Consider the following 14,285-nt stretch of genomic DNA (forward strand, 5'->3'; position numbering starts at 1 on the left):
GTTAATATATATGAATTCTACTTGTTTATTTCGTATATTTTTGGGATCTATGGACCCCTACTTTGAATATCAGAATTTGATAACAGCCCTAATGTTTGATTTTTCTTATAATTATTTATTATTATGTAGCTGTACCTTAATTGTCTTACAAGCATTCTGCCTTCGAATGGAGCTCTCCAATACACTACTTCTTCACAAATGTAAGAGCACTGAATTTTAACATTAATTAAATAGATTATTTTTTTATAGCAAAATGACTCGCTCTTTCCCCCATTTGAATAGTGAAAATATTTCATTTCATCTCATACTAAATAATTTAATTTTTTTAAATCTCAAAATAATAATAACATTATAATAATATTTTATTCAACTTTTAACTTTCATCTAAAACCATCTTACTTTATCTCACTATCTTAACCCCACCTATAAAAAAAGATAAGATCGATCTTGTAAAGAAAAACCCACACAGTAAATGGAGAATAACATTGATTCTCTTTGATTAATGTTCAGTTTGGATATCAAAATCATCACAACTCATATCATCTTATTATTATAATTTTTTAAATTTTCACACAAAATATAATAAATAATTCAACTTTTTCAAAATTTCAAACAATAATACTACTAAAAAATAATATTTTAACAATATTTTATTCAATTTTCATTTCAACTCATTGTCTAAACCACACTTAAGTTGTTTTTTGTTTTTGTTTTTTTTACTATCTACTCCGATGTTCAACGAAAACAGTTGACATTGGGTTAAGTTTGGAAAAAAATTCAACTTTTTAAAAAAACCAAAAAAACAATAGAGGGATCACATTCAACTGATTTCACTACAAACACCATCATCTCGTCTTAATATAGTACTAACAAAGAGGTGTAAACTAAGGATTACCCTTTATTGCCGTCCTCCGTTTGCGCAATCTGTGAGATTTCTTTATTTTTAGAGCATTTTTTGGGTGGAAGTTTAAAACGGAGCTAGTAGTACTAGTAAATGATGCCGTGCACTGCCGGCTCAAGAACAACGATCCCTAACGCCAAAATCCCCGCACTTTCCATTTTATATAAAAAGCGCAGGGTGACAGATTGCTTGCACGAACGCTAACACCAACACAAAAGCAAAAAGACCACATTTCCTAGTTTTCTCAGAATCTGTAACCCAACATTCTCGATAAAGGAACAGCCCCCTCTGAATTCTCGTAATCACCACCAACATAGTTCGTTCGCATCCACTTCCTTATGGAATCCACAAAGACCAAATTACAGAGCAAAAGCAGAAAGAAGAGTGAGAGCATGAATAAGAAGAATAGGTTATTTCAGTGCTTTAGACCGGTCTCCATGGACGGTTCTCTTAAAACCGTATGTCGTACGGACGGCCGACCGGACGATCCTATTTTCACACGTATGGCTGCGGGAGATAAAGAGGGCATGGAGTTCCGGAGGATATCGCCGCCGATTTTGGCGTTGGATCGTGCGCACAAAGAGGAAGAAGGCAGCGTTGACAGGCGAAAGAAAGACGGGAACGGCCGGCTCTCGAGGATATTGAAAACAGTTTTCACCGCGAATTCATTGGTTAGTGCTTTTACCTTCTAGTCTTGGCCCGACATAGGCACATACACACTCGGTTATTGCGTGATATTCCTGTTTGTTAACTCTGTCTTATGGATTTGTAGTCCCTTCCTGTTTCTGCTTTCTTGCGTTTGTAATTTTTTTTCACTTTTCAGTCCACCATGCAGAAAAGAATAGACACGTAACCCAAATTTCACTCTGGCTCTTTTGTTTTTCTAGGAAACTCCAGAGCATCTGTTTTAGTGACTCTTCAATCTCACTCTTCTCAACACATTAGTTTTCATTAAAACAAAAAGAAAAAAACAGAGAGATGCTGTTGATCATATAATATTGAATGAACTTCTAAATTAAAATGCAAGTTTTGTTTGCTATTTCTTTCTGCCCTTATGTTGACTGGGCTAATTGATTTGATTCATAGTTTTTCTTTGTTTGGATAAAGTCGATCAATCAATATTTCGATATAAGATTTAATTTTCGATCTGATATTACGCTTCTCACGATTGTTTTTATTATCCTGTGTTTGTGCTGTTCAAGTGCTCGTTACATGGCTTATTTACTTGACAATCCCATTACATTGTTATTATTATTGTTGTTATTTTTTTTGCACTCTCGAAATCCTCTCCTCGCTTTTTATGGAACTGATAATTCATACATTGTCTTCGTCAGGCTAAGAAAAATAAGAAAAGAAAACTTGGACGAGGCTCGTTTCGATCAGAATCCAATATTAGCGCAAGCTCCATTGCTATGTCAGACTCGCTGGATGAAAATTCAATGCATAAACCCAAACTGTTCGATGATAACAACCTAAGAGCTGATTCGAATGTTTCTTCATCTTTACGTTGTTCTTCTGCACTCACTTCGACCTCCTTCGATTCTTCCCGTTCTAGCTCATGTACTACTTCCGATACGAGGTCTTCATCTCAGAGATCCAAGTCGTTTGGACCGAATGCAGCAGAGTCTAAACAGAGGGGGCAAGATAGCGTCCAAACTGCTTTGTGTTTGATTCTCGTTAGTCTCGTGGTTTTGATATTTTGCGGCAAGATTTGCTCTATTTTGTTTACTTCAACGTGGTTTATCTTAACACGTTGGAGCGCCAGACACGAGTATCTCAATCTGGAGGATGGGGCAGAGTCCCCAAAGATTGTCTCGAACTTGGAGTTAGAGTCGGAGGAATATAATAAGAACAAGTTCGTCGTGGAAGGACCATTGAGAAGGAACCGTGCTCGCTTATTGACATTCTGATCTTTATCTTGTTCCATTTTTGTTTCTTGGATCTGGCAAAGAACGAGCAATAAATGGTTAAATGGTCTTGTATTGTGTAGTTCTTTTGCCTTTTGTATATCTTTGAGAGGTATTTGGGAGGTTTTGTTGCATAAACGAGTGTAGAACCCCATGTTATACAAAGGAAATGACAGGTCTTGTTAATGGGAAATAATTTTGCAAAAATTAAATACATAAAAGTAAATATATAAAATAATGTAATTTAGTGTAAGACATCATATTATAAAATTATTTTTCTAGTAAAATAGATTATATGAAACTAAGTCAATTTATGAACTTAGTTTTATATTCTCTCTTTGTATCTATAATTCTTTTTGCAAATATCTCTAAAATTCCAAACACATAAATATATTTCTAAATTTATTACTAGTTATTATTTCTCTTTTTACCCAAAATGAAATCGCTTTGATTATTACGAAAAAAAAAAAGCCTAAAACCCTGGCTAACCCCCCTTATCCTTTTCTTCCCCTGGCGGACCCAACGAAACCTTACCCACGACGGTTCATCTCAATTTTTAATCCCGACGCCATGGCCACCAAGCTTTTCCTCAGACTTCATTCTTTTCCACTCACTACGTCTACGCTCCACGCCAATCTTATCTTCCCCAGAAAACATTCTCTCCCCAAACCCCTCTCCGTCCATCTCTTTTCCGCCAGCAGCAGCAGCAGCAGTAGCAGCAGCCAAGCCCTAACACAAACCAGAATTCCAGACCCAACCCTCTCTTATGGACCCTCCCTCCACAAAGGTTATACTCCTGAACCCCAACAGCACGAACAAGAAGATAGCATAATTGACGAACAAGACTTCACTCGGGTCTTCGACCTCGCGGCGCTTCGTGTACCTGCAAAAGACTGTTTTGCTCTCGAGAAGCGACTCCGAGGCCACCTCTTGAACTGGCCTCGCATTCGCAACATTGCTCGAGTCCCCGGTGATGAGGTTGATCCCGAGCTGGTAAATCTATTGGGAGACAGAGACGAAGAGCCCGAAGAAGATCTCGTTTCCTTGGAACGAAGAATTTATGGGAAAGCAGAGGGCGACGGCGACGTTTTAAGCCCGGTGCTGTATAGGGAAAAGCTTGCCAGGACGTTTAACTCGCGGGGGTATGTCAAATTTCGAAATTTAGCGAAGATTTCGAGGCCAACGAAGAAGAAGAGGAGGATAAAGGATGAGGGGGAGGAGGCGGCGAGGGGTGAGGGCATGAGGGGAATTGGGAAGAATGAAATTGCTTTGGTGGAGATTGTGGAAGAGGAGGAGGAAGGGGGGGATTTGAAGGGGTTGTTGGGGGATGAGTTTGAGGGGAGGGTGAGGAAGTGGACGGGTCCGACAAGGCTGTTGCTATTGGACGAGCGTTACTCAGGGAGGAAGGTGGAGGACCTGCCCGAGGCAATCAAGGTGGCTGTTTCCAATAGTTTTGGTACTCTCTTAGTTCATTGGATGTTTTTGTTTTTTTCCTCCAAACTTTGCCTTTGGTACTAGTTTAAGTGATGCTCTGCGTTGTATGATAGCGATAAAGTTACCTGATTTGAGATGTTTTATATATAATTCCCTTCATTGTTTCGGCTTTCTACAGCTCTTAATCTTAGATTCTTTGTTGATCTTGTGTAGCCTTACGCCCGTATTATTGTTATTCTATTATCGGAATCCATATTCTGCTAATATACCTTTACCTCTTTTCTGGTCCTTTTACGGAAGGGTTCGATACATAACTTGCTTTCTCTTCTTAGTCATTTACAATTCTCATCCAATTATCAGGTTGGTCTGAAAGAAGATATGAAGAAAAGTCCAAAATCAACCTTTGAGCTTGTCAGATGCAAGCTCACATTGTTTTACAATTACTGGCAAATGAATGAGGTAAATGCACCAAGGACACTCCTTCTCAGGTTAGGTGCAATCTTTAATCAACCATGTTTCTCTGAATCTTCTAGACATGAAGCATTTGATATGTGAGATAGTAGATGGAGGGGAGAGGCCTTCACCTACCTGAAGTGTTCACTGATAACTGTTACTCTACTGCATTATTGGAAATGATTAGTACAAATATAATAAGCTAAATTAACAACTTTGATTCAACTTACTGATTGTCGCTTGAGCCTTTTATGCACTAGAATGCGGGATGATGCCCCCTGTCCATTCAGTCGTAGACCCATAAACTTGTACCCATAAAAATTGTTGGAAACGTTTTATGGGCAGTAATCGCATTGCTGATATTTGGAAGATGATTCCTCTATGCTTAAAGTGGTGTCTATGGCTGGAAAGGAATGGGCACTGTTTTGATGACAGAGAAAGCTCTTTGGGAGAACTTAGAGAGTTTTTCTTTCGAATTCTGTCTTTGGGCGAAAGTTCTTGTATTGAATGGGGATAATTTAAATGGTTTTGTTTCAGACTTTACTAGTTCCTAGTCCCTAGCTTGTATTTAGGTGTTTCCCTACTCTTTGTCTTGGGCTATGCCTATTTACTTGCATTAATAAAGTCTCTTATTACTTATAAAAAAAAGTAGAACCTTCCCAGATCTGGATAGATTGCCTCCCTCTCTCTCTCTTGGATACGCCTGCATGTTTCAGGGACAGGTCATTAATTAGGTTTTACCACCCACTTGTTATGGGAATTTGACACTCAAAAATTGCTGTAAGTTTGCCAAGCCAATGGATATATCAGATCCTGTGTGTTCTTGCAGATATTGGAGGCCATGCTACCAAAGCATATAATTGTTCCTTCAGCTTTTGAAACAGTTGGGCATGTTGCTCACCTGAACCTGAGAGAAGAACATCTGCCGTACAAGAATCTTATAGCAAAGGTGTTTTTTTGGTATATCCCTTTTACCATTTTGACAATGTGCCGTAGAACCAAAAAGTGATTTTGTATCTATCAAACAACTTAGTCAAGAAAAAGAAGAAATGAAAATTTAACTTTCCATCCCTTTACAGAAGGAGGCTGTTTTGGTTTTCAGGTCGTTCTTGACAAAAATAAGCCAAAAATACAAACAGTTATCAATAAGCTCGAAGCCATTCATAATGACTACAGAACAATGCAGCTGGAGGTCTTAGCTGGAAACCACTCTCTTGTGACTACAGTAGTTGAGAATGGAATGCGATTTCATGTTGATTTAGCAACAGTGTATGTTTTTCTTCATTGCAATGTTATGGAGAAGTCCATTAAAGTTATAAATGCATGCCACTATTATGATATACATCGATGTAGGAGGGTGGTCATAATTGGTTGTATTGTTGGTTATAATGTAACTGGGGGAATTGAGTGTATGGTTTCAAATTTTTTGAATCAGCAATATATAGATCAGACTCAGTGGGCATTGAGGGAGTCTTACAAAGTAAAAGTGATTGTAGTATTAAAGAAGTTAAGTTGGAGATTTAGAGGGGCAGATCATGTTGAGCAGAAGGCCACCATAAATACTTTTTTTTGGGGGCGGGGCGGGGGTTGAGAATATGTCATTCGATAAACAACAGGCTTCTTATACTATAGGCTGGTTTGACAATTCTTTTTTTTTGATAAGTAAAACGGTAGTATTAATTATAATAGGCATAGCCCAAGTACACAAGAAGGTATACAAGAGATAAGACCTATCTAGATCGCTATAGAGGTTGCAAGGAACTCATGTACATTTAGACCATTAAAGTCTATTGCTAGAGTCCACAGAAACAAAGTACTGAAAAAAATAGAACGAAGCTCCTCGTTTGTCCGCTCCTTATCTTCGAATGTTCTCTCATTGCGCTCTTGCCAGATACACCACATAATACAGATAGGGACCATCTTCCACACCGCTTTGATTCGTGAATCACCCCCCGGCATCGCCCAACTGGCCAATAATTCTACCACTGACTCCGGCATTACCCAACTTAACCCTACTTGGCTGAAAACCTCACACCACAAAACTCTAGCCATCTCACAATGTAGTAGGAGATGGTTCACTGTCTCGCCAGTTTTCTTACACATACAACACCAATCTGTGATGATGATCCGACGCTTTCGCAAGTTATCAGTAGTCAAGATCTTTCCCAACGCTGCTGTCCAGGTGAAGAAAAGTGACTTTGAAGGCGCCTTATTCCTCCACAAGCTTTTCCATGGGAAAGGAGGAGATGGAAAAGTTGTAAGGGCCTTATAAAATGAACAGACCGAGAAAATACCCTTACCCACCGGTTTCCACCATAGTGTATCTTCATGTCTTCCATTCATCTTCATAGAGTACACTAGGCTGAAAAACTCCGTGAAGCTATTTACTTCCCAATCTTGTGCTGTTCTACAGAAATTGATGTTCCAATGGACTTGGTCCCCTGAACGAACCAGAAGTTCCGCCACCGAAGCTTCTGGATCACAAGCCACTCGGAAAACCAACGGGAAGGAATCCTTCAAAGCCTCTTCCCCAACCAGATATCTCTCCAAAATTTTATGCGTGTGCCCTCCCCCACCAAAAGTTTCGTATGGTTGGCAAACACCCCCCACCCTCTTCTTATATGCTTCCAAATCCCCACCCCATAAGGCCCAGGCCCCTCTCTAGTACACCATCCCCCCCATAAGCTGCCATGTTTGCTCTCAACTACTAATTTCCACAATGCTTCCGGTTCCCTATTGTATCTCCATAGCCACTTCCCGAGCAATGCCCGATTGAATTTTCTTAAGTTCTTTATCCCCAACCCACCTGAAGAAATTGGTCTGCATACCTTATCCCAACTGATTAAATGAAACTTGAATTCTTCTCCCATCCCACTCCAAAGGAAATCACGGTACAATCTTTCTATCCGTGCTGCCACGGAAACTGGAATAGGGAAAAGAGATAGAAAGTAAGTAGGTAAGTTAGAAAGAGTACTCTTTATCAGGGTCACCCGTCCTCCTTTCGACAAATACAATCTCTTCCATCCAGCCAATCTTCGCTCTATCTTCTCAATCACTGGATCCCAGATAGAAACAGCACGTGAAATAGCCCCCAACGGTAGTCCCAGATAGGTCATAGGGAGAGCAGCGACCTTACAACCCAAAGTACTAGCCAACTGACTCGTGCTACTGACATTCCCAACAGGAACTAACTCTGATTTATCAAAATTCACTCTCAAACCTGACGCTGCTTCGAAGCATAACAGAAGTGCTTTCAGAGTCCTAAGTTGTTCTTGTTCAGCCTCACAGAAGATTAGAGTGTCATCTGCAAAAAGCAAGTGGGATATCGAGATTTGGCCCCTGTTCAGATCACCCACTGAAAATCCAGCCAGCAGTCCATTAGTAACTAACGCCATTAGCATCCTACTCAGAGCCTCCATGACAATGACAAATAGAAAAGGGGATAAGGGATCTCCCTGTCTTAACCCCCTCGAACTGTTAAAGAAACCTTCTGGACTGCCATTGATCAAAACTGAAAATTTTGCCGTTGAGATACACCATCTAATCCACCTACACCAACGTTCCCCAAAGCCACACCTCTTCAATAGATAGATGAGGAAGTCCCAATTTACGTGGTCATATGCCTTTTCCATGTCTAGTTTACAAATAATCCCTGCGATACCAGACTTTAATCTACTATCCAGGCATTCATTGGCTATTAAGACCGAATCTAGAATTTGACGACCCTTGACAAAGGCATTTTGTGGCTTTGAAATTATCTTGCCGATGGCTACACCCAACCTGTTTGCTAGCACCTTTGAGATAATTTTATAAATCCCATTAATGAGACTAACAGGCCTAAAGTCCTTCACTTCCGAAGCCTCGGTCTTCTTCGGGATTAAGGCGATAAAAGTCGCATTCAGGCTTTTCTTAAATTTCCCAAACAAGAATAGTTCCTGAAAGACATTCAAAATATCCTGTTTTACCACCTCCCAACAAGTTTGGAAGAAACCCATCGAAAATCCGTCTGGTCCTGGTGCTTTATCTTTCCCCATTCGTCTGATCACTTCATACACCTCCTTTTCCTCAAAAGCTCTTTCCAACCATGATGCGGTCTGTGGCCCAATCAAATCAAATTCAAGTCCATCCACTTTTGGCCTCCATCCCTCTCTTTCTTTAAAAAGCTGTTCAAAAAAATTCAGCACGTGTTCCTTGATCACAGGAAGCTCCATACAATCTCTACCATTGATTTTCAGCATTTCAATGGTATTAATCCTCCTATGAGAATTTGCCACTCTATGGAAGAATTTTGTATTTCGGTCTCCCTCTTTCAGCCACAAAGCTCTTGACTTCTGTCTCCAAGAGATCTCTTCTAGTGATAATACCCTTTCCAGCTCGGCAGTCAACATTGCCTTTCTAGAAACTTCCTCTGCGGTAAGCAATCTATCTTCATTAAGCCTTTCTAGAACCCGTAACTCCTCCATCTTATATTTCTTTTGTTCCCCTACATCTCCAAAACTTTGTGTGTTCCAAAGTTTTAAGTCCTCCTTAAGCGCCTTAAGTTTGCCTGCAAGAATATGAGAGGGCGTACCATTAAACTGATAAGAAGACCACCAGTTCCTTACCCTATCCAGAAAGCCCTCACTTTTCAGCCACATGTTTTCAAATTTGAAATAACTACGCCTACTATGAATGCCTCCTCCATCCAACAAAATTGGAAAATGGTCTGAACATAGGCGCGGTAATCTCCTCTGACATACCTCCGGATAATGGCATTCCCAATCCGGCGATATTAAAAATCTATCCAAGCCTGGACCACATCTGACTATTAGACCAAGTAAAACGACCCCCCATGAGTGGGAGATCCACCATATTCAAGTCAAAAATGAAGTCGGAAAACTCTGTCATGGCTGGTCGTAGACGGCTGTCACCGGATCTTTCACTAGGGAACCTTATAATGTTAAAATCCCCTCCTATGCACATAGGCAGGTTCCACCAGCTGTGTACACCAGCAAGTTCTTCCCATAAAAGATGTCTGCTGTTGTCTACATTCGGTCCATAAGTTCCTGCAAAAGTCCACAAAAAATTATCTTCTACCATCTCAAAAGAACATGCCACCGTGTAATCCCCAATGAACTCCTCCATCTTCACCACTACCCTTTTGTCCCACATCACAAGAATACCACCCGAAGCCCCATTCGAGGCCAGATACACCCAATCTACATAAGGACAATGCCAAACACTTCTCACTATTTTTCTATTCACCAATTTCAACTTGGTTTCTTGTAAACAAACAATATCCGCCCGCCAATCTCGAAGCAAGTTTTTTATTCTCGCTCGCTTATTACTCTCGTTCAACCCCCGAACGTTCCAAGACACAATTTTTGGCTTCATAAAGAAAAACACGTACCCTTCCCTTTAGCCCTTTCACGGCTTGAACTTCCCTCTTTCAAAGACCAATCCAGTCTCTTGAGCTCCCTACTTTTCTTAGCTCCCTTATTCTTAGAATGCGAGTGACCCACCTCGATGGCTGTGAGAAGAGCCATAAATTGTTCTTCATACCCCACACACTTCATACCCACAATGTGTTGAATATCCCTTACCTTTTTAAACACCCAGTCTGACATCTCACCTTCATTGGGTAACAAACAGTCTAAAGGAATCGGATTCCCTACCCCATACCCCTCAAACTGATTTGTATCTTCCCATTCTAGCACTGTCTCCATTATCTCCAACCCATCCGAGAGGTGATTTTCTTCTTGAGAGTCCGGGACTAACTCCAGATCACTGTTAACAGACCCCAATACCTCTACTTGTCTGGTCGATGGGTTCTGTGTGGTTACAACAGGTAAGGATGCTCCCGAAACACTGTTTTCTACATTGAGCTTCACGGGCTCCTGAAGACTTTCCGTCCCAAACTCTGAAAATGAATCCAGATGATTATTAACTACACCAGGGACCTCGACTTGGGATGAAAACATCTCCCCATATAATTTCGGTTGGTTCTGTGCGATAAAATCTGGAAAAAAAGCCATCGGAGGCTGAATCTCGATGTTTTCCTCCATTCTTGACGGCAAAATCTGTGCCTCTGCCGTCGCCGGCGTAGTCTGTGCCACCGGGGAAGGCTTCGCCGTCGACATCTGCTCCCCCTGGGCCTGGGTCATCGTCGGGTTCTTGGGTTCCGACGTCGCAGGGTCCAACTGCCTATTTCGGATCCTCCAAGCCTTTGGATTCAGCCCATGAGAAGGTCCCAGTTCCTTCCCTTTGTTGGGTAAGGCCTCAACCACAGGCCTCTCTTTGCAGGCCCCCTTTTCCTCCCCTTCCCGGCCCATACCCGATCCATTATAGGCCCGCCCCCATTCCTTCCTTATTAAATGCTCTATTTTCAACTGCAGTTCACTTATCTGTGACTTGGCTTCCCAAAGGAGTTTCAACGTCTCCTCGTCAGTCACATCTCCTACTTGTCTGTTGCCCAACTGCCCCTGAACAGAGCATGGCTCTCTGACATGAAGCTGTCCCGTAGCCTCCCCAACTGGTATGAACCTACCCCCACCTTCAGACCGAGCCACCTGCGGCTGCACCACCATCAAAGCCTCCCTGTAAGACTGTGGTTTTGCATTGGATAACTTCCCCATCAGCCTACCATCCTTCCTCTTTTCATCGCAGAGCTCCCACAGTGCCTCCCCCATCTTACTCCAACCATACCCCACTTCTTCAGGGACAAAGATGAACTTCCTCTTCCCTCCAGCTCCATATTCCACCACTGCCAGATATCGGCCTCTCGCATTTGAACACCGTTGAGCAATAAAGCTACTGCTGCCTTCCCTTATGGTGGTGTAAAAATCGTTTTTATCTTCCTTTGTGCACCCATCCATGGCCTTAGCCAACCATTTTACTGCTGAAGGTCCCAGGACTACCTTGGCCATCATCTTCCATGTCCTTTCCGTTATCACCACTCTGCCCCCCTCCTTAACCAGAGTGAAACATTTAGAATCTATAACTAACTCCTTACAATAATACATAATGTTCACAGAAAACCAACACCACTGTCGTGAGGACCGTCGCTAACCACCCTAACTAACGCAAGCAAAGTGACTGCCAGCTAACCATCATCAAGAAGAAAGTGTACGGAGAGAAAAACTTCTTAAAAATCTCAAACTAAGTTCATAGCCTTGACAATTCTATCCTTTGGTTGTGGGTAAATTTAATTTAATTTTTAATCAAGTTGATTTATAAATGAATTGAGGCATCAACTGAATGAAGGTGGCTTCTGGATGGATTTGTTCTATTTTATGCAGGTATTGGAATTCAAGGCTTGCAACAGAAAGACAAAGGCTACTCAATAGATTTACACGCAACGATGTTGTTTGTATGTTTGTATCTTGGCCCCTTTTTTAATAATAATTTTATTTTTTTACAAGGGACTACTTTTTAGATGAAGGAGAATGCTTCAGTGCACAGGAAATGTACTGATACAGCTCCTAAAGAACTAACCACTGAATTTTTAAAAGATCAGCAAATGGGAATACCAAATCACCAATGACTGGTGCTTAAATGTGACAGGTGATGTTTTCACTGGGGTTGGTCCAATAGCCATATCAGCTGCAAAGATTGTCAAACGCATCTATGCTAATGATCTAAACCCTTATGCTGTCGAATATTTAGAAAGAAATTGTGTGCTCAACAAAGTTGAGAGGAAAGTAGAGGTATGCGGCTGAGTCATTGTCATATAAGTCCCATTTTGTGGTTGTTGCTTTTCTTTTTCTTCTGGTAATGAAAATACCAAAGGCAAATGCAGGATCCTCTAGTTTGAGTGTTCGGTGTTTTTTTTTTTGGGGGGGGGGGGGGATTTATCTGTGCTATGCAAATAGTCACATAGCTCGAGCTGATGAGAATCATTCCTCTCATAAATTTGATAAGTTAAATAATTAGAGTACAGATTTATAGTCATAGGATTGTTTGGCCTCTATCTTGGTAAAACATGAAAAGAAAAGATTCGTTTATCAGATATAGTCTGGAAGCGTTCTTGACTGGTTGATATCTTGGATTGAAAAAGATAAGAGGATGAAGTCTTATTTGTATATGAATTTTGGGTTGAGCTTCTTTCACAAGTTGGCTGGCTTTCATTTGATACCCATTTATACCCCAGAGATTCATGGCCAAGGCATTTCACTACATTAAGTTTTGAACAAATAGACTTGTATGGTTCTTGTTATGGACTTTGTGTGTCAATTTCTAGGTCTTTAACATGGATGGGAGGAGATTCATCCGGGCTATATTTGCAAGTGAGAAAGCTAAGGGCATCACACAAGTGGTTATGAATTTGCCTAATGATGCTGCAGAGTATCTAGGTTTGTTGTTACTTTCATGAACGTGCTTTTTTCTGCTTGCAAGTAAAAACGTTAAATTGCTTGTTCAATTTGGTGATGACTGGATTTCTCCTAAATGACTGGTGATGTTGTGAACAATTAAGTTTATTGGCTTCTGAGATCACTTCAGTTTTAATTTATCTTGACTTGCGTTTTACCTGTCTTTGATGATTTGCCTTTATCAACAGATGCATTCAGAGGAATATTCAGAGGCAGACCCAAGAATGGAGACTTCACTTTCCCGTTGATTCATGTCTATGGTTTCTCCAAAGCTCAAGATCCAGAGTTTGACTTTCACGAGGTCTGTTCTGAAATCTCATAAACCATGCACGTGTTATTTGCTGGGCCAATTAAACAAAATACAAGGCTTTTTGTCTGGAATACATCCTCCCTCATCCTTTAACATTTATATGCAGAGGATAAGAATTGCATTGTCAGAGGTAGCAGTTGATGTAGAAATGCATAGGGTGCGCCTTGTTGCACCAGGAAAATGGATGCTATGCGCGTCATTTATCCTCCCTGAGACTGTAGGATTTGCGGATAGTAGGCAAGATAGGTGAAAAGCTGAGTGTACGCTAACCCTAGTTTTGTATTTGTAACTTATTTAATAATCCCTCACAAAACTTGATGTATGCTTGTATAGTTTTTTTTTTTTTTTTCTTTTTTCTTTCTAAGCAAGCTGCATTGATGAAAAATAAACCATAATAAAAATTATAAAAGAAAGTTAATTATACAATACATATGGATGGAACGTAACATATGTTTGGTTGGAAGCTGCTTGTTGTGTGATATTAAGCGCACATTGATTTTGAGATTGACAAAGTTTTTGCACTTTCCATTCATCAAAAGAACCTAACATATATTCTGCATCTCTTATTATAGACTGCATTGTCCAATCTGATGCATACTTTGGTTGTGCAATTGTCTGTACTATCAGCTTTGAGTCTCCTTCATTGAGGATTGTCTTCGAATTTCTATTCATTGCTTCCTGAATTACTATTAACGTTGTTGTGGCTTCTCCAATACTTGGATTGATATTGTTTATGAATCTTGTGTGGACAAAAAGAGGCATGCCAATGTCAGATCTGCAAATTGCTGCTATTGTGCTTCCATTGTTTCTAACTGCCATATCAAATGAAAGTGAAGAAAAACCTTTGGGGGGAAGTTGCCTCTAGCCTCTTGCTCGTGTATTTTTGTGTTTCATGCATTCCTGTGTTCCTTGAAGTTTTGGAAACTTTTGCC

The 14,285-nt window shown here is 40.6% G+C and overlaps 2 protein-coding genes across 4 annotated transcripts; both read left to right on the forward strand.

The window, feature by feature from the left end:
* The first annotated feature begins 876 nt into the window (after positions 1-876).
* LOC122280939 lies at positions 877-2,942 on the forward strand. The gene is made up of 2 exons (XM_043092073.1): positions 877-1,572; positions 2,236-2,942. Exons 1-2 carry the CDS (start codon positions 1,240-1,242, stop codon positions 2,809-2,811), a joined length of 909 nt encoding a protein of 302 aa, XP_042948007.1. The 5' UTR covers positions 877-1,239; the 3' UTR covers positions 2,812-2,942.
* Positions 2,943-3,257: 315 nt separating this feature from the next.
* LOC122281563 (tRNA (guanine(37)-N1)-methyltransferase 1) lies at positions 3,258-14,285 on the forward strand. 3 transcript variants are annotated; one of them, XM_043093163.1, is made up of 9 exons: positions 3,258-4,242; positions 4,603-4,701; positions 5,525-5,644; positions 5,798-5,964; positions 11,973-12,043; positions 12,238-12,380; positions 12,914-13,025; positions 13,232-13,344; positions 14,110-14,285. In XM_043093163.1, the coding sequence occupies exons 1-9, from the start codon at positions 3,379-3,381 to the stop codon at positions 14,179-14,181; spliced, it is 1,761 nt and encodes a 586-aa protein (XP_042949097.1). In that variant the 5' UTR covers positions 3,258-3,378; the 3' UTR covers positions 14,182-14,285. The 3 variants fall into 3 exon arrangements, with proteins under 3 accessions (XP_042949097.1, XP_042949098.1, XP_042949096.1); XM_043093162.1 differs by lacking the exon at positions 14,110-14,285 and adding an exon at positions 13,460-13,701 and having other exon boundaries at positions 3,260-4,242; XM_043093164.1 differs by lacking the exons at positions 5,798-5,964; positions 14,110-14,285 and adding an exon at positions 13,460-13,701 and having other exon boundaries at positions 5,525-5,655.

Source organism: Carya illinoinensis, chromosome 11, assembly GCF_018687715.1.
Source record: "Carya illinoinensis cultivar Pawnee chromosome 11, C.illinoinensisPawnee_v1, whole genome shotgun sequence".
NCBI lineage: Eukaryota > Viridiplantae > Streptophyta > Magnoliopsida > Fagales > Juglandaceae > Carya > Carya illinoinensis.